The sequence below is a fragment of the Calypte anna genome, chromosome 18 (assembly GCF_003957555.1).
Source record: "Calypte anna isolate BGI_N300 chromosome 18, bCalAnn1_v1.p, whole genome shotgun sequence".
Classification (NCBI taxonomy): Eukaryota; Metazoa; Chordata; class Aves; order Apodiformes; family Trochilidae; genus Calypte; species Calypte anna.
The window spans coordinates 97,501-116,201 of NC_044263.1; the positions used below are offsets into that span (position 1 = coordinate 97,501).

The window sequence follows — 18,701 nt, forward strand, 5'->3', positions numbered from 1 at the left end:
ATTTAAATGAAATGTCTAGGGTTGGAGAAACAGCTATGAAGTACTCATCTAAGAGTATCTTAGTGCTGTTCTGTGCATATCATCAGGAACCCACAGCATGTAAGCAAAGTGCCTGCATGGGACTATGGAGCATAATCTGTGAGGGGAGTCAAACTTTAGGTCATCCATAGCAAAGTCTTTCCTTCAGAGTTATTAAGGCAGACATCTAGCTATTTCAATATCCAGTTTTCTCTGTGATCTTTACTTGTTAAAGTCTCACACATTAACTCTAAAGAATATTTTGCTTCTACGTACCAGTAGGTTTATTTAGGGAAGTACTGTGAATGTTTACTACCTCTTCTGTTCATGCAACCACACTTTTATTTTTGTACATATATATATATATATATATAAACCCATATGTATGTGTGGATTTCCCCACCCCCCTCTGTAACTTGTCGACTTAGGATCTACAAATTATAATTTGAGTTAAACTGAAATATTGGTTTTAGTACTACTCTCTGCCTAGTTGCTAATATATTTTTAGTGTACTAGAAAATAAATTAGTATGTTCACTGTAGTAGATGAGCCATCATTTGGTGTTGTGATCTGTGTAGATGGTCTGCCATGCTGCATTATGCAGCATGATGCTGTCTTGTGGTGGTTGAGATTAGAGTTTTATATGCAAATTTCTTAGGGCAACAGCTAAGGTTTTTCATCCCATCTAGAATCCAGAACTGTTCTGCCAACTCTTATTTTAGATCACCGCTCTCTATCACACATAGTCAATTTTCCATTCTCGGGCCTCTTCGTGTGGCAGTACAGAGTCCTGATAGGAAATTTTTTATATGTAAAATGTATTTACTGTTTTTGGTATTTAAAACTACGCTAAATTGTGTCCTGAGCTGTGCTTTTATGTGGGTTTTCTCCTGTGTGTGTGTTCTGGGTTTTTTTTTTTTGTTGTTTTGTGGTTGGTTGGTTGGGTTTTTGTTGGCTTTGTGGGGTCTTGTTGTTTTTTTCCTCCTCCAACAGACTTTCTGATTATTGATTCTTAAGTTAGCATTTAACTTCGGAATGACTGTAGAACTTGTTTTGCTGCCTGTTAGGTTTGCCTTGTAATTATGTATTTTACTATATGCATTTCATAATTTCTCCACCCACCTCTGCTCCAGCATGTTAATCTTTCTTCTCTGCTGATTTCACAGAGGCTCTGCATTTGGTGGAGCTAGACCTGTTCATTTTCTAGTTGTCATGTAGAAACTGTAGCCCAACACTTCTTCAGGATTAGTTTTCTCATCCTAATTGTCCCCATGGGTCTTCTGGTCCACTTGGTTAGTTGGGATGTCTTTTTTTAGTAGATACTCCATGGGCTGTTTCTGAGTGGGTGTTTCTTCTGCAAGTACACTTGTTTGTCACAACACGTCAGGAAGACGAGATGCATATACTCTCTATGTGAAATCTTACTAGTCTTACTGCTTTGTGAATCTCAGCAACAGGGAGAAATTAAGGGATGGAGGACGTGGTGATTGCAGGCATAGCAGGAAAGCTGCCAGAATCAGAGAACTTGCAAGAGTTTTGGGAGAACCTGCTTAATGGAGTTGATATGGTCACAGAAGATGATCGGAGGTGGAAACCAGGTGAGTGCTTATTGTCTTCCCTTGTGGAAGGGTTTGAGAGGAACAAGTGTTGAAGGAAAGGATTTATCGGATCAAAACCCAGCCAGAATGTCTGTATTCATGTCTGATACATCAGTAAGAAATTTGGGAACAGAATACCTCTATGAAGGTCTCATGCAATCCATTTTATAATGTCATGCCCCATGCAGTAGAAGCTTATAAATAATATGTAGCTTACTTCCAAATATAAGAACACTCTGATGGAGCAGCTATGCAACATGAATACTGTACCTGCAGTTGAAAGCTGTGGCAGTAAGATAGCTTTGTCATTTTTTTAAGATTCAGAAGTAGGACAGAGACTCAAGTCCTGTGATTTATGGCATTTTGCAATGTTCTTTTCTGTCTCATTGTCTTTCTGAAGTGTTTGGCACGTGTCTGTCCTATCCAAGCCAGTGATTTGCAGAAGTGAAAACAAAAGCTTTTGTTTTCTTTCTAGTTGGTGACTGACTGGAATCACTTATTAGGGCTCAGTTTATGTGCAAGGTACAACTTGCCAAAGCAAAACTGCTTGAAGTAGATAGATGTCTTTTGCTGCCATATCAGGGAGAGTCTTAAAAATAAGTTATTTTTGTTAATGTAGCGTTTTCATTTCCAAATGAGTTTCAGAGAGGTGGGTAGGTGGATTTTCGTGCAGCAGTCTGGGTACCACATCAGAGATGTGAGGATTCAGGAATAATTGAGAATCTGCTGTGGTCAGTCAGCAAGACTCAGTGTTGAGTTTTTCTTCTCAGGAATTTATGGACTGCCCAGGAGAAATGGAAAGCTCAAGGACATAAGCAAATTTGATGCATCTTTTTTTGGGGTCCACCCCAAACAAGCTCATACTATGGATCCTCAACTTCGCTTGCTGTTGGAAGTTTCTTATGAAGCTATTTTGGATGCAGGTAAGCAGCTGAAGAACTGAAGAGAATTGTGCTGTTGTCTCTGTGCAGTGTGTGCAAACATACACCTCTGTGTTGATCTCTCACAAGAGAAAGCCATCACAGAACTGGTACTGGAGTTAGAACAAAGCTGTTTTCTCTACAAGACCTCAAACCAAGTAATATATGCTGAGTGCTGGCAAATCTCTAACTGCTTTATGTGGTACAACCAGTATGACAGAAACACTTAATGGTCAACAGTTCTAGAGCTTTTTTATGTTCTTCTCTAGCTTTACACAGGGATCTGTTATGGAATATTAAAGACATACTTGTAGTGCAGAAGAGAGATGACTTAGATTTCTCTCTTCATCTGTGGCCTAAAGGAATGGCAGATGGCCTGATGTGTTCCTTTCAGATTCATGGAAAATTTGTAGCATTTCACCTGCTTCTATAGAAGGTTTATTCAGGAAATGAGCTTTCAGAAATAGAAAGCTCATTCCCTCATCACTGCCAGTCATAAAGTGGTGCCAGCATACCTTGTATCTCCCCAGTTTTTTCCTCACTGTAAGCTGTAATCTCCCTTCCAATGTCCCCACAGGTATTGATCCAGCCACCCTCCGTGGCACTGACACAGGTGTATGGGTTGGTGCCAGTGGGTCAGAAGCTGCGGAAGCTCTTAGCCAAGATCCAGAAGAGCTTTTGGGATACAGTATGACTGGTTGCCAGCGTGGTATGTTTGCCAACAGGATTTCCTACTTTTATGACTTAACAGGTAAGTGCCCCCAAACCTGTCAATGCTTTTCAACAATTGCAATTTGTATGATAGTTGCACAGTTTCTATAAGGGGAGTGGGATGGAAATGGTGACTTATACCCCTTTTGAGATGAAAAAGTAGTATGCAGCTATTGTAAGGAGGTGGATGAGAAGCAGGAAATGTAAATGTGTGATGAGACTCATTGAAAGTCTTTAACTCAGTTGCTCCTGATGGGCATTGCTGGCATCCATCTAAAAGATGATGTCAGGAGGCCTTCATAAGGAGGCCCATGTTCTTTCTAGCCTTTAGACTGCTGTTTGGTATCAAGCTGTGTAAAAGTCAGCTATACCAGGAACAAACTGAGTGGAATAGTTGGCTATTTTTGAGTAAAGTGAAAGAAGCAGGAGAGTCACCCAAATGATGTGAGTGAAGGCATAGACGTGGCTTGAAATGTACATGGTATTGAAGAGAGTGGAGGGATGAGAGTTGCTCTGAAGGGCAACAGGGATAATGTGCAAGGGTAGCACCAAGAAGAGGAGGGGTTTGTGTTGGTGAGAATGCGGAAGTAGGTGAGATCTGCTAGTGAAGCTACAGAATTTTTTTAAAATACCCTTGAAGTCAAAATGTTGGCAACTTTTTTTTCACCTTCCTCATCCTTTGTTAGCTGGTAAGCAGGCAGTGATGGTGATTCTTGTCTCCCATTATATCAGGCTTACCTGCTATGTTCTGAAGCAACTCTTATTTAACAGTTGTTTGAATGTTTCTCTTGTGATCCGATCTTGAAGTCTTCAGAGAACAACTCTAGGAAATAAACATTAAGAAATGGCTTTTTTTTTTTTCCTTTTTTTTTTAACTTTTAAGGACCAAGTTTAACTATTGACACAGCCTGCTCCTCTAGTCTCATTGCTCTGGAAAATGCTTATAAGGCAATTCGTCATGGACAGTGCAGTGCAGCCCTAGTAGGAGGCGTCAACCTGTTGCTGAAACCCAACACTTCCGTGCAGTTCATGAAACTGGGTATGCTTAGTCCTGAAGGCGCCTGCAAGGCTTTTGATGCTTCAGGTAAGGTTTTAGTATAAAAGGTTGTCATGTTGTGTGAGAGGAACTTATTGTGGAGCCTGTGACCATATATTCATGTAACACAGCAATGACCTGGCCTCCTAGGTGTTCCTAGGTTCACTGTTTGTGACACAACACAGACCTGAGCTGTATTTCATGCTCCGTTGAACCTGGAGAAACTTACTGTGGAGATGAACTTGTATGGTTCATTCCTCAGTCTTTGGGGAAAGGAAGTAGCTGTCTCTTGATGGAAACTATCATAACTCATTATAACATTATTTACTTTTTATATTTCTTCTCTCTCTGGTCTCAGGAAATGGATATTGTCGCTCTGAAGCTGTTGTTATCGTTCTTCTGACCAAACGATCTATGGCTAAGCGGATCTATGCCACAATAGTTAATGCTGGAACTAACACTGATGGCTTTAAGGAGCAAGGTAGGCCTTCAGCCTCTGAAAAGTGCCATACGTACAGAACTATTCAGTATAGAGTCCTTGTCACTGAGAACAGCCTGTTATGGGAATCTTCACATGTATGAAGGTTTTTTATTGTTTGGGTTCTTTATTTTTCTGTTTTGGTGGTGCAAGGTTCTGGATCCTGTTTTGTATAGAAGTTGAAGGAGAAGAGTGGTAGCTTCTACAGTAGAAAGTATCAAATATGTTCTGTTGCCAGCTTTAGCCTTCCTCAGGACGTGTCTCCACTAACTTCTGCCCTGATGGTAGTAATGTAGGTGCTGTTACGACTGTAAGACTTTCCGTACTGCTGTCACATTTCTCCCACTCCAATTATGGAGGCACCAGGATTTATATGTTCTGCTTGATCTAGACATTTTCATACCAGTTTAATTAATTGCTTTAGGTTCATATATGGCTCCTTTGTACTTATTCCAAAGAGTTTGAGAGTCTTACTGTGTTTGGTGCTAAGGACATAGTTGTAAATACTGAATAAAAAGGCTCTCTTCACTCATTTTTAATCTGGTAGTCCCAAGCAGTTGAAAGGGTGCTAAAATGGGAGCAGGAAGCATCTGCTAGGAGAGAGACACTGATGGCAGTTTTTGTTCTAGGTGTGACATTTCCATCTGGAGAGATGCAGCAGCAGTTGATCAGCTCTTTATACAGAGAAAGTGGTATCAGTCCTGAAGAAGTGGAATATGTAGAAGCTCATGGGACAGGCACCAAGGTCAGCCTTGGTTTTGGAGTGTTTTCTTCTCCTTTTTTTTCATCCCTTGCATCACTTGTCACACTTTCCCATCAAGTTATTCTCTGCCTCTCCAAAATGAACTATATTTATCCCTTCTAGCAGTTACTGGAATTTGCACTGCTTCACCACTTCTGGATTTTCCCCAACCATCTTAATCTTTCAGATTTCTCTTTAGTGGTGGGTTTTGGAAGTGTTAGCTAACTGCCGTTCTGATTCTCTTCCCACTAGGCTGGAGATCCGCAGGAATTAAATAGCATTGTAAATGTCTTCTGTAAATGTGAGAGGGAACCACTGAAGATTGGATCCACCAAATCAAACATGGGTCATCCAGAGCCTGCTGCTGGGCTTGCTGCATTAGCCAAGGTAACAGGTGGCTTGAGAAGGAAAATTGGGCAAGGGAGGAAACACAACAGTGTGGGGTTGGTTTGTTTTGGTTTTTTTTAATGTTTGTGTGATGTAAAGAGAATTTGTATGCATGCAGTGTAAGAAGTTCACTGGTAATGAGAAGAACTCAGGTGATTCTCTTATCTACTTGCTGCAAATACTTTTAAAAGCTATGGTGGCTATTCTGCAAGCTGGACACAAATGCTGTGATCCTCTGCTGTGTACACACATACACATCAGTTTCCCCTTTCCTACTGAATACAGGAGCATAAGTCTGCTCAGAGTAAAGGATTTGGGATCAGTTCATTGATTATCCTTATACTGGACCTTCCAACAGAACTCTACCGCAAGTCATTTGGGATTGAAGGTTGTACGACTCAAAGCATTTAAATGTTTAGAGTAGGTGGCAATGACCTATGATAATAGCCAGAATGGGCTTTCAGTGCCAAAAGAGTAGCTGATCCTTCTGGCTGTTCATCAGGGATGTATCATCTCTTCCTTTTCTCTGTTGTGTTGTCATGAAGCCAGGTGAGCTCTTTAGGATGAGGCTACTAGCTTGAATAATTGGTTGTCTTAGCAACCAGCCTACTAACAACTGCTGTAGGCAGACAATCACGTATTGGCTCTGGCCGCTAAACTGCTTAGCAGAGGGCTAGCTGATGTTCACGCTTGGTTGTAAGCCTATTACTGACAGTCTTAGAGCCACATAAATTGGAGTCATACACTGTCACTGATAGAATTTTAGACTCCTTAAAGTGGTTATTGTTACCTGAATACATATAACTTGCTGTGAATATCCACATCTGCAAAAAGAAACATGGAGACACCAGTGTTTGTCTCTCTGTAGAGGAAAGTTTACTTTTTTTAGCACCTCAGTCTCTCAGACTGACACCTTCTTTATAGAAGGAATGTTAACTAAGTCATAAGATAAAGCTCTCCATCCATATTGTTGTTTAGTGCATTTCTGCTGTAATCTATCAGGATAGGATCGTAACTTGGAGCTACTGTTTCCCTTTCTGTGTATCTTACAGGATGCAGAACTGCAAAGACAAGGGCCACAATTTCTTTGACTTCTCTGGCATTGTTTTTTCACTCTTTTTCATTGGTTTTCTCACTTAATTTTGTATCAGAACATAAAACTGCCGGCAAGAGCCTGTGGCACACATGACCTTCTTGGGCACCTGGGCACACACTGGATCATGTTCAGCAGGCAGTCAACCCCCAAGTCCTTTTCCTCTGGGTAGCTTTCCATCCACTCTCCCCCAAGCCTCTGTACCACTGAAGAGTATGGTCTTGGTGTCATGGTCTGTTTGTAGAGATGCTGCTGAGACAAGGAAGCTCTTTTTGGGCACAGCTGTTTGTCCTGGTTTGGGCCAGGATAAAGCTTACTTTCGGTTTTGTTAAACCATGACGTTATTCTGATTCTCGCACTGTTTCTGTACTTGCCTTTGACTCTGCCATTTCTGACCAGTCTGCTGTTCCTGCTTTTATGCATCAAGAAGACAACAAATGGGTGCAGACTGGCAAGCATAGTCCTGTGCCTGTGCTTCAGTTTGGCTCTTGTGTGGCAAAAGCAGAAATGGAAGTGTTTGTGATAAAAATTAGCCTATGTGACATTGTGTGAGTGGGGAGAGATTAAGTGAAGTGTGATGAAGGGAACAGGATCTGAAAGGGGGAGAATGGAGATGTAATATTCGTAGTAGCCAGGCTGCTTTTCCAGCAAGACTGCGTGGATTCCCAGTTGGAAAGGGCCTGGAAGCTAAATTTAAAAGCCTCCATGCTCACCTTCACTGCAAACTACTTGCACAAACATAAAATTTGCATAGGTGAAGTAGGTACTGCCTCAGTAGCATCAGTAACACTATTCTCTGAAGTGTGCCTTTATCTAAACATCAGGAGAGCTGCTTTAGTGTATGCTATGTTGTCATTTACAGTAAAACTGTAACATTTACAGTAACAACAAAAGAATGTTTGTCACAAGAAAATTCAGACTACCAAACACTGTTTTTTCTTCTAGGTCATTCTCTCTCTGGAACATGGGCTGTGGGCTCCAAATCTTCATTTCAATACTCCGAATCCAGATATTCCTGGTTTACAAGATGGCTCTTTGGAGGTAATTTGTAAGCCAACACCGGTGAAAGGTGGCCTTGTCAGTATCAACTCTTTTGGCTTTGGTGGTGCTAATGCTCACGTCATTCTGAGGCCAAATGAGAACAGACGCCAGCCTCCGGAGACTTGTAACATACCAAGATTGGTTCAAGTTTGCGGCAGAACCCAGGAAGCTGTGGAAGTACTAATTCAAGAGAGCAGAAAACATGGAGGATGCAGCCCATTTGTAAGCCTGCTCAGTGATATCTCTGCAATGCCCGTATCCTCCATGCCCTACAGGGGCTACACACTGGTTGGCACTGAGAGTGACATACAAGAGATTCAGCAAGTTCAAGCGTCTGGTAGACCACTATGGTACATCTGTTCAGGTAAGTGTGCAGCAGTGAGTCCAGGCATCTGCATTCTTCTGTAGTTCTGGGGCTTGAGCAGTTTGTTTCTGTGCTCTAATATTGTGTTTCACTCTAGCATGAAGAAATGTCTTGCAACCCTGTGATATGTCTAGAAGGCTTACGTTTCCTGTGTTTTATCTAACCCTTCCAACTTTGCTATCTTCTGATGTTAGCAAACTCCAGAAAAATAAAAAGCAATGCCCAATTTAGAGGATATTAGAAATGTAGAATGTTTTGCTCGTAGAATTCTTTCCCTGCCAGAGCAAGTGTATGATGTCTGCTTCTTTCATGGAGGATTACTAAAGCTCACTTTCTCCTTGTGTATCCTGCAGGCATGGGAACACAGTGGAAAGGTATGGGCCTGAGCCTTATGAAGTTGGATTTGTTTCGCCAGTCTATACTGCGCTCAGACCAGGCTTTAAAGAACACAGGTCTGAAGGTCTCAGACCTGCTTCTGCAAGCAGATGACAATACTTTTGATGAGACTGTCCATGCATTTGTTGGACTAGCTGCTATTCAGGTAAGACTCAAATGACTGGTGGAGAGGGTCATGCTAGTGTGTCTTGCCATTGGCAATAATAATAAACTAATTACCAATTGTAATAAACTGGAAGCAGAGCTTTGAAACTAATCTGGAAAGCTTGCCTCCAATTTGTACGTATATGCGCACTTGGCAACATTCTGTTGCTGGAAATACTTTCTTAATATTCTCTTAATATTTCTTGTTATACTTTCCACTTTAAATGGAAAGCTGTATATCAGGCGAAATAGACAGTGGGCTCATACAGCTTTGAAATTCTGCTGAAGCTGCAGTTGTGAGGGGAAAAAAAGCAGTGAGGCCAAGAAAAAAAAAGACATTTTGTAATGTATTTAGTAGTGCTGTGTGACTTTTGAGGCCTGACATCTGCTTAGTGTCTGACATGGAATCACTAATCCTGCTTTTTCTTGCAGATTGCCCAGATTGATATGCTGAAGGCTGCAGGTCTGCAACCTGATGGGATTTTGGGCCATTCTGTGGGTGAATTAGCTTGTGGCTATGCAGATAACTGCTTAAGTCATGAAGAAGCCATTCTTGCTGCCTATTGGCGGGGAAGATGTGTTAAAGAGGCAAAATTGCCCCCAGGAGGAATGGCTGCTGTTGGTAGGTATACACTTATTAAAGAAGTGACACAGCAAAGTGCATCTAATCTCTGTGGGCTCCAAAATGTGTTGGTGGAGACATTCATGTCTGTTAATCTGTGGCTGTTGTTGCCTCTTCTTAACAGGTTATTAGATAGTGATAGTGGATTAAGGGTTGGATTTGATGATCTCAGAGGTCCTTTCCAACCCGTGATTTTGTGTATATATTCACACGCATGTATTTAAATTATTTTTGAAATATAGATTTATATATTTCTGATATATTTTGTAATCTTCTGTGGGGTTCAGGTTCTTCCTGTGGCTTGGATCCATGTAATAAATGACCAGATGCTGGATGTGTTAAGCTATTTTAAGCCACTAGGATTTTCGATTTCTATGGATATTTTGTTGCTCCCAGTTTGTGGGTCAAGTTCATGTGTTCTCTCTCCTGTTGTAGCTTGGATTTCCAAGGGCAATATGAGGCAGAACAGCCAATTCTGTAGATTCTTTGAAAGTGTGTGGGATGATAAAAATTATTCAGTCCTTTATTCTTGTGCTCAGTATCACAGTGATAGATGCCATGATAAAGCTCTGAGGTAAATACCCATAGCTTTTGCAGAATCACTTTTGTAGAAAGGAGGCATGTCCATCTTTCTCTTAAGAAGCCTTCCAGTTTTTGCAAAATGCTGAATCAAGCACATTGATTGTGCAGTTAAGATTATGAGGCTCACTGCTAGAAACACTGGTGGTGTTCTGATGTCTTCCTTCTGCAGGTCTGACATGGGAGGAATGTAAGCAACAGTGTCCTCCAAATGTGGTACCAGCCTGTCACAACTCTGAAGACACTGTCACTATTTCTGGACCTCTGGTGAGCATGGAATTAATATGGTGTATATCAGCGTTGTGATTGAGACTGTGAAATTATGGTTTGAAGAAAGTGTGAAGCTGAGTTAAAGCTCAGCTGCAAAGGAAAGCTGGACTAAAGTGGTGGGAGGGGATGTGGTGCTTTATATAAACTTAAACACTCAAATGTCTTGTGAGAGGAAGTAATATTAGTGCCTCAGTAAGATAGTAATAAAATATTTTATGCTAAATAGTTTTACACCTGTGGGTACAATGAGTGAAAAATTATATGACTGAGAATGGCAATAACCTCATCCCAGATGTGGCTCCCCTTAAGTGGCAAGTGATGAACGGCATGGGGGAAGTACAGTGACTTATACAGATCCCAAGTATGTTGAGAGTCTTTACTTCTAGTTCACTTATATTCCTCTTTTTAGGCCACCGTGAGTGAGTTTGTAGCCAAACTGAAAAAGGCTGGTGTTTTCGCAAAGGAGGTGCGCAGTGCTGGAGTTGCGTTTCATTCCCATTATATGGCATCTATTGCACCAGTGCTGCTCAGTGCCTTGAAAAAGGTAATGCTGCCAAACTGCGGCCCCCATGGCTTACACTCGGGCACTTGGATTTGAGTATGGATGATGCTAAGGGAGATCCTTTCTTTAGTAGAAGAAGAAAATCTCTTGAAGAGCTTGTAGACCTAAGGTTTAAAATCTATGGCCTCAAGCAGAAAGATGTCCTGAGCAATCAAGTTGGAAAAAATGGCCTATGAAAAGGAAGGGCTGCTTGCTTGTGTCTATCTTACTTTGTCTATGATATGTAACTTTTCCTCCTGTCCTTCTTGCTTGTCTATCTGTAGGTAATTCCACACCCTAAACCACGTTCAGCACGATGGATCAGTACATCTATCCCTGAATCTCAGTGGCAGAGTGATCTAGCTAAGTACTCCTCTGCAGAGTATCATGTGAACAACCTAGTGAGTCCAGTGCTGTTCCACGAAGGTCTGAAGCATATTCCAGAGAATGCTGTTGTAGTGGAGATTGCTCCACATGCTCTTTTACAGGTATTGAATTTAACTGTGTCACTATGATACATACCATTGATATGAGTGTCTGAAGACCAGAGAATACTGCTTGCTTAGGTTTTTTCTCCCTATTTTTGTAAACACTTTCTCCCTCCATTACTTCTGAGTCTCTCCTAGTTTGATGTTTGTTTTATTTAGGGGGGTGGTGTATGTTAATATTAAAAATAATGCTATAAATCCTAACACCAACAGCCTACCACTTCCCAACCAAGACATTCACATTGTTGCCTTTATTAATTTCCATCCATTTCAGATAGCTGATAGTCAGCTCTGAACTGTGCAATGAGCAAGAGAAGCATTTAATTTTTGGATCTAATGTGACGAGAAATTCAAGACTAACAATCCTTCTCTATTAAAAATATGTTACCACTATACACTGAATTTCGTTCAAGGTTCTGGTCTTCAAAAATACTCCAGTAGTGATTGTTATCCTCCCTTTGCTCAGACCAAGTAGTCTGAGACCACAGGAGCTTTCTTCCTTCATAAACTCCTTTCCTCTAATGATCAGATCATTATTCCTTTCTCCTCACTCATCTTTGTGGAATTAGGTCCATAGTAGAGGATGCAGAATGTTAGGTACATTAGAATGCACTTGCTCCTCAAGAACAGTGCTATGGGCTTGTACCTACCTGTCTGTTAAGTATCAAGGACTGGAGGACTGGTCTCACTTTTTTTTTTAATTATTTTTTCCTTTGGTCTGTGGCATGGAAGAGGATAGAAGTCTTAAGAATCACAGTTGCTTGTGAATTAATTTTAATAACTCAACAGTGCTTCTGAGTTTCAATGCAGTATCTATTATGCCCTGTTATTTTTATTTATGTTTTGAAAGTGACTTGAAAGGAGAAGCAGAGCTTTTAAATCAGCAGATATTTTTTATTATTATGCTTCATGTTAGAGTCATTGTACAATTATGGACTCTAATGCAAGTGATTAGAAGTTAAATCATCTGGGTTTGAGAGTGTTTACATTTTCTCTTGCCCCTTTCCTGTTTCCCATTTAAAGACTATGGTATCAAATTGAAGAGAAGATATAAGCTGGATCCGATGTTCAAGGCAGCATTGTTTTCATTTAATAGCTGTTGCTTGGAAAATGCTCTAGCATGCTTCAGACTAAAAAGGGCTGCTCTGGGGAGCAAAGGCCTCAGCTGTATGGTGTGAGTGGGAGGGCTGAGAAGGGTGATCTCGCAGTTCTTGAAGCGCAGCTTTTGTTTCCACTTGACAGTCTGCTTGGGAAAGGAAGATTTGTGTTTTGGCAGAATTTCATGAGTATTACACAGGTTCTGCTTTACCAGCTGTACAACTTCTTGGATTGCTGGAAGAGTATTGTGCTGCTCTAGTTGAATGTTAAAATGGTGTAGATTCTAGCACCTAGCACAGAACTCTTGGCACAGAAACAGAAGTGGTTTGAGATCTATAGAGAAAAATATAGAGACAAAGTAGTAAGTAAGAGTTTCTACCAGTGACTTATGGACTCTACTTGACCAGGCTATCTTGAAGAGAACTTTGAAACCAACTTGCACCATTCTACCTTTGATGAAGAAAGACCACAAAAATAATTTGGAGTTCTTCCTGACACAGGCTGGAAAGATTCACTTAACTGGGTAAGGAGACTAAGAGAGGAGGCGGGTTATCTAAGAGGGAGTGGGTTATCAGTTACGAAAGATTTCAAGTCTCTTCTCTAGCATGCATGTCTTTGCAAGGATGTAATTACTCTTCCAACAAACCTGGAAAAATGGGGTTTATGCCTGTGCTTTGTGTATTTGAATGCTCACTTATGAAACGTTGCCTTGGTTTAGAGACTGCTGGGGTTGGGAAAGATGCCTTTTAAAGGGGAGTCTCATTTTACATGCCTACAAACTTAGAAGCCACTCTTGGAAATAAACTTTGCAGTTCTAAGTCTTATAGACTTAGAATTACAAATTTGGCTTCACTAGGGGTTCATGGTACTCTTGAAGAAATCAGACGTACAGCCCAAGACTCTTAAGTATTTTTTTATTTTAAATTTACCAGTTTTTTTTCTCCCTTCTCCCCTCCTCCCATTGTCTCAATATCATTCTTTTTAATCTTCCTAGGATAAATGTTCTTGGAAATAACTTGTTCCCACCTGTGGAATACCCTGTTCCAGTGGGAACACCCCTTATTTCTCCATACATCAAATGGGACCACAGTCAGGGCTGGGATGTTCCAAAAGCTGAAGACTTCCCTTCAGGTTCCAAAGGCTCTGCATCTGCTTCAATCTACAATATTGGTGTGTTTGCTTATTTGGGTTTTTTTGTTTGGTTGTCTCTTTTCTGCTCCACTGCTGCATTTCTGTTGTAAAATTAGGAAAAGTATATCAAAGCAGCATCCTTGAAGCCACGTTCTGAAGCTTAGTGTGTAGGTTGTTTTGGATTGGAGAAGTCTGGATCTGCTTCTGAAATGGCATGAAAGTATCAACAGAGTTGGAAAATGTCTTGGTTTGTACTCATGGTAGTTTTAAGAGCTGCGTGTTACCAGGCAGGATAGTTAGGAAAAGGACTGCACCCTCTATTAGACGTTGAGGGGAAAATACCTCATTATTAGGGTGTTTTTATGATTTTTACTCTGCTCTTTATTCTTTGGCAGATGTGAGTCCTGACTCTCCTGACCACTACTTGGTTGGTCACTGCATTGATGGCAGAGTCCTCTACCCAGCAACTGGGTACCTAGTGCTGGCTTGGCGGACTCTGGCACGGTCCCTTGGCATGGTTATGGAGCAAACAGCTGTTAAGTTTGAAGATGTCACAATTCATCAGGCAACTATACTTCCCAAAAATGGTGAGTGAGGAGTGCTGGTACAACTGCAAAACTGTGTAATGAAGGGGAAGAGAGAGGGAGAAAAGAAATGTGAGCATAAGGTGAGGAGGAACACTGGAAAAAGATTATAAAGAAGAGTGCAGTATGACTGAAGTAAATTCATACAGTCAAGTAGCAGATGTTATGGTCATCTTCATTACATGTAATGCACAGTGGAGGTCGTGAAAGAGAGCTCTGATCAAGGATAGTAGCAATGAATGACCTCATGGTCCTGTCTTCATTTTTCATTGCAGGATCAGTACAGCTGGAAGTAAGACTTATGCCTGCTTCCCACAGCTTTGAGGTGTCAGGCAATGGGAATCTGGCTGTGAGTGGTAAGTGAAGAAAGTGTAAGTTTATGTACTGTCCTACTAAAATCCTTTTTTTTATGGCCACTGATTTCTTATTCTTGCCACTTTGCCCATCAGGGAAGATTTCCCTCCTAGAAAACACTGCTCTGAAGCCAGCTGACTTTCACACTCGAGCAGGCATGGGCTTAAAGCCTGGCCTCTTGAAAGAAGACATTTACCAAGAGCTGCATTTACGTGGATATAATTATGGACCAACTTTCCAGGGCGTTCTGGAATGCAACAGTGAAGGTAGATTTACTTTCTGTAGAAGAATTATGAGAATGGTTATTGTAACAATAAATAATTCTATTGGTCTTTGTGTGATAATGGAGAACAACTGAGGAAAAGCTGTTATGTCCAATCGAGAACTGACTGTTGGGGTTTGCAGGGGAAGCTGGGTACATACAGGAGACTGTATTTGAGAAGCAGGGACTTCTGGCATCTCTTGAATGCCTAAATCACAGTGAGGTTTCTCCTCCTTCTGCAGCTAGCGCAGCCAAGGTTCTGTGGAACGGGAACTGGGTGACCTTCCTTGACACCCTGCTACACGTAATAATCTTGTCTGACACTGGGCGCAGTTTACGCTTACCCACCAGGATTCGTTCCGTGTGTGTTGACCCAGTGCTGCATCAGGAGATGGTGTGCCAGTATCAGGACAATGTAGAAGGTAATGTATCTCATGCTCGGGGTTTTGATAGTTGCTTTAGCTGCCATGTGGATAAATGTATGAGTTCCTAAGAAATCAGAGGGACTTTGGGAGGGGTCTCTCTTTAGTCTCCAAGCCATTCTGCAGGTCTTACTGAAGCTGCAGAGCTATAACAGTCTGACAGCACTGTTCATCTGATCACCTTGAATAAAGTACTTGTAGTGCTTGATGTAAACTTAAATTTCTTTTCTCTCTTTCAGTTTGTGATGCTGTTGTCGACCTCTGTCTTGATCGCCTTCAAGCAGGGGGTGTTCAGCTCGATGGTCTTCATGCTTCTGTGGCACCACGACGACAACAGGAACGGATGACTCCTACCCTGGAAAAGTTCTGCTTTGTGCCCTATACTGAGAGTGACTGTTTGTCTTCCAATGCCCATCTGCATGACTGTTTGGATCACTGCAAAGGTAGAGTGGGATTGGTTTCTTGTCACACTAGGGGAATCCTTCAGCCTGACAGAATTGTCTGAGAGAAGCTGTTCATACTACTTCAGAACATCCAAGAAATAAAGTTTTGGTGTCTGTAGAAGACTTCAGGAGTAGTCCTATGCCAGTACACTTGCTAGAGGCTAAAAAAGTTAGGTGTTTTTTTTTTAAGCTTTACTGGTGGTGAATTTTATATCTTGATACAGAAGTTTTTAATTCTGTATTAGTAAAATGTCTTCACACTCATCCTTTGATTTGGCAATACAGTTTAAAGATTTCTGGGTTTTTATGCAGTGTCCAAATACTGTCCCCACGGTTTTTTTTTTACATGTGCTGCAGTGGGCTTTTCATTTTATTTTTTGTAATGCCGTTTCTGATCTAGTCAGGATGAACTATTTTGCATGTAGTTATAAAGAAAAAAGCATATGTGTTTTTATATCTGTGGAAATTTCCCTCCTTAAATCAGTTAGAAGTTTTCTGTTAGTTGACCTCTTATTAGTCAGTCTTGCCACAGATAATATTTGTGCCACAAAGTGTACTTGTTTGGGGGCAGTAGCTGCTGCACAACACATCATCATGGGAATGCATGGGAGCATGCACTGTGTCATTGTAGCTAGGCTAGTTGTACAAGATACTGTAATTTGTGGTGCTGATCAGATGATATAGCAAATGGAGGAAAAGAAAAATCTTTTGAAAATCTGACTCTTTATTTTTCCCCTTCTATTCCATAGTTCTGATCCAGAAGATGCAGGCTAAACTAGCAGTGCATGGGGTCAAGTTAGTCATCCCTGGACTAGACACTGGAAGTACTGCTGCAAAGTCCTCACCCATACAGAAGGGCCTTCAGCATATCCTTACTGAAATCTGCCGTCTGGAACTGAATGGAAACCTCCGTTCTGAGCTGGAACAGATTGTGACTCGAGAGAAAATGCACTTCCATGATGATCCTCTTCTCAGTGGATTGCTAGATTCTTCAGAGCTGAAGAGTTGCCTGGATGTGGCAGTGGAGAACATGACCAGTCACAGAATGAAGATAATAGAGGTTAGTTGGAAGCCTGGAATGGGACCATAGCTAGACTTTCTCGGATTTCCAGTAATCAGATCACACTGCTCTTGTTCCATGTTTCAAACTGGTTTCTCCTTTTCCTTCCCCTTCTTTTCTCACAGGCTCTTGCAGGAAGTGGACGTCTGTTCTCTCGTGTCAAAAGTATTCTGAATACTCAGCCCTTGTTGCAAGTGGACTACATTGCCACTGACCGTGTCCTGGAAACTCTTTCAGCTAGTGAAACAGAGCTGCAAGATGCTGGAGTTTCCTCTAGCCAGTGGGATCCATCCAGCCTTCCATCGGGAAATCTGACCAATGCTGACCTGGTGGTATACAACTGTGCAACAAACGTTCTAGGGAACACCACGGAAATTCTTTCTAACTTGGCAGCTGCAGTGAAAGAAGGAGGGTTTGTTTTGCTACACACTCTTCTTAAAGGAGAAACTCTTGGAGAAATTGTCAGTTTCCTTTCAAGTCCAGATCTACAGCAGAAACATAAGTTCCTGCATGAGGTAAGCCATATAGGACAAATAATTTCTTAGTGGACAGTCTGAACTCTGATTGCAGGTGCAGGTGAATGCTGAGTAGACACCACTTGTATTGCTTTCCATGGAGGCCCTCTGCAGGAATATGTAATAAGTGCTTCTTCAGAAGAGGAGAGCTGTGAATTTCCACATACTAGTTTGGGAAAGTAAATCGAGTTAAGTCAGGAAAGCCTTTCTTAGTGCGTTGAACACTACTCATCATCATTTGTGTATCTGTGCAGTCTGAATGAAAACACTGACCACAGCAGTTTCTTTGTTGATAAAATAATGTCCTGCATTGTTGAGTGGGTACAGCTTTATCACAGATCTTAAAAGGTTTCAGTATAAGAATGTCTCTTCCTTTTGGTACCACTGGGAATGAGACTTTACATGCTTGTAGGCATGTAAAGTTAAGTTCTTCTAACATTGAAGTGCTCCCAGAAAGGAAGGCTCTTCCTTTGTACTGTTTTTATTTCTTCCTCTCTCCCCACTTCATCTGATTCCGTAATGATATACAGCAAAATAAGCCCTTGTAAGTGGGGGGCCTGGGGCAGGATGTCTGCTTTAGATCTAGAAACCAGTATATAATGCAGATGAACTATTGACAATGCTGGCACAAGAGGAGAGTGAGTGGCTAGGGCAAGGGTGGCAACTGGGACATCACCTTCTCTGGCAGCTGTTGGCCTTAGCAGTAATGAGTACAAGAGTATCTCCATTCTTTCTGACTTTAGGGGCTGTAGCCTCAGCCCTTGATTTCAAATAACAAGACAGTGGCACTTCTAGTAGTTTCTTCCTTGCTTATAATTGTGCAGTGTGGTAGTTGCATTTTGAATTTTGAAGTTATATGGAATCTAGCACTTCACTTCATGCAAAGATTTTTTTTCAAGGAGATTTCTTCAGGGGCTTGTCCAGTTTTACAGCCTACCTAGTAGAGTGGGTTAAAAAGAAGATTATGAAATGCTACTGAAACTGGTAACTTAAAACCTAAACCTGTCTTAATGTCAGTACCCTGGTGTCAGCAAATCTCTTGGATAGGATATATGTGAGTGGTATGTACTTTATCTACAGAAAATGATACTATGCAGGTGAGAGTGGGCAGGACTTGTGGTAGTTCTTAAAGTTTTCTAGGTAGGAACACTGTCTCTAGTCCTCAGTATAAAGGATTGTGCTATGAAAACCTTCTGCTATTCTGTGTCTGGCAGATGAAAAGCAAATGGGTGCTTTTCTAAGATTCTGCAGTCATCTTAGTTCACATGGTAGAGCCTCTGTTTCTGGATATGCCATCCATAGGTTTTCATTCTCTAGTTTTTCTGAAATGCAGTTTTAATGTAACTTAGGTGTGTGTTTGTTTCATGGTAGTGGTGGTTACTTCTCCCCAGTCCCCTGCAGCTG

General features: G+C 41.3%; 1 protein-coding gene across 1 annotated transcript in view; it reads left to right on the forward strand.

The window, feature by feature from the left end:
• Nucleotides 1–18,701, forward strand: part of FASN (fatty acid synthase) — a 38,664-nt gene that overhangs the window by 5,347 nt on the left and 14,616 nt on the right. Inside the window, exons 2-23 of the mRNA XM_030461528.1 lie at nucleotides 1,470–1,616; nucleotides 2,387–2,539; nucleotides 3,114–3,287; nucleotides 4,131–4,331; nucleotides 4,642–4,764; nucleotides 5,391–5,506; nucleotides 5,756–5,890; nucleotides 7,929–8,388; nucleotides 8,742–8,929; nucleotides 9,361–9,550; nucleotides 10,302–10,396; nucleotides 10,809–10,943; nucleotides 11,225–11,428; nucleotides 12,934–13,049; nucleotides 13,521–13,696; nucleotides 14,053–14,244; nucleotides 14,517–14,597; nucleotides 14,691–14,861; nucleotides 15,100–15,279; nucleotides 15,519–15,722; nucleotides 16,472–16,782; nucleotides 16,908–17,297. Of these exons, the coding sequence (XP_030317388.1) occupies nucleotides 1,490–1,616; nucleotides 2,387–2,539; nucleotides 3,114–3,287; nucleotides 4,131–4,331; nucleotides 4,642–4,764; nucleotides 5,391–5,506; nucleotides 5,756–5,890; nucleotides 7,929–8,388; nucleotides 8,742–8,929; nucleotides 9,361–9,550; nucleotides 10,302–10,396; nucleotides 10,809–10,943; nucleotides 11,225–11,428; nucleotides 12,934–13,049; nucleotides 13,521–13,696; nucleotides 14,053–14,244; nucleotides 14,517–14,597; nucleotides 14,691–14,861; nucleotides 15,100–15,279; nucleotides 15,519–15,722; nucleotides 16,472–16,782; nucleotides 16,908–17,297 (4,122 nt within the window). The 5' untranslated portion in view covers nucleotides 1,470–1,489. The remainder of the gene's footprint in view (nucleotides 1–1,469; nucleotides 1,617–2,386; nucleotides 2,540–3,113; nucleotides 3,288–4,130; nucleotides 4,332–4,641; nucleotides 4,765–5,390; nucleotides 5,507–5,755; nucleotides 5,891–7,928; nucleotides 8,389–8,741; nucleotides 8,930–9,360; nucleotides 9,551–10,301; nucleotides 10,397–10,808; nucleotides 10,944–11,224; nucleotides 11,429–12,933; nucleotides 13,050–13,520; nucleotides 13,697–14,052; nucleotides 14,245–14,516; nucleotides 14,598–14,690; nucleotides 14,862–15,099; nucleotides 15,280–15,518; nucleotides 15,723–16,471; nucleotides 16,783–16,907; nucleotides 17,298–18,701) is intronic.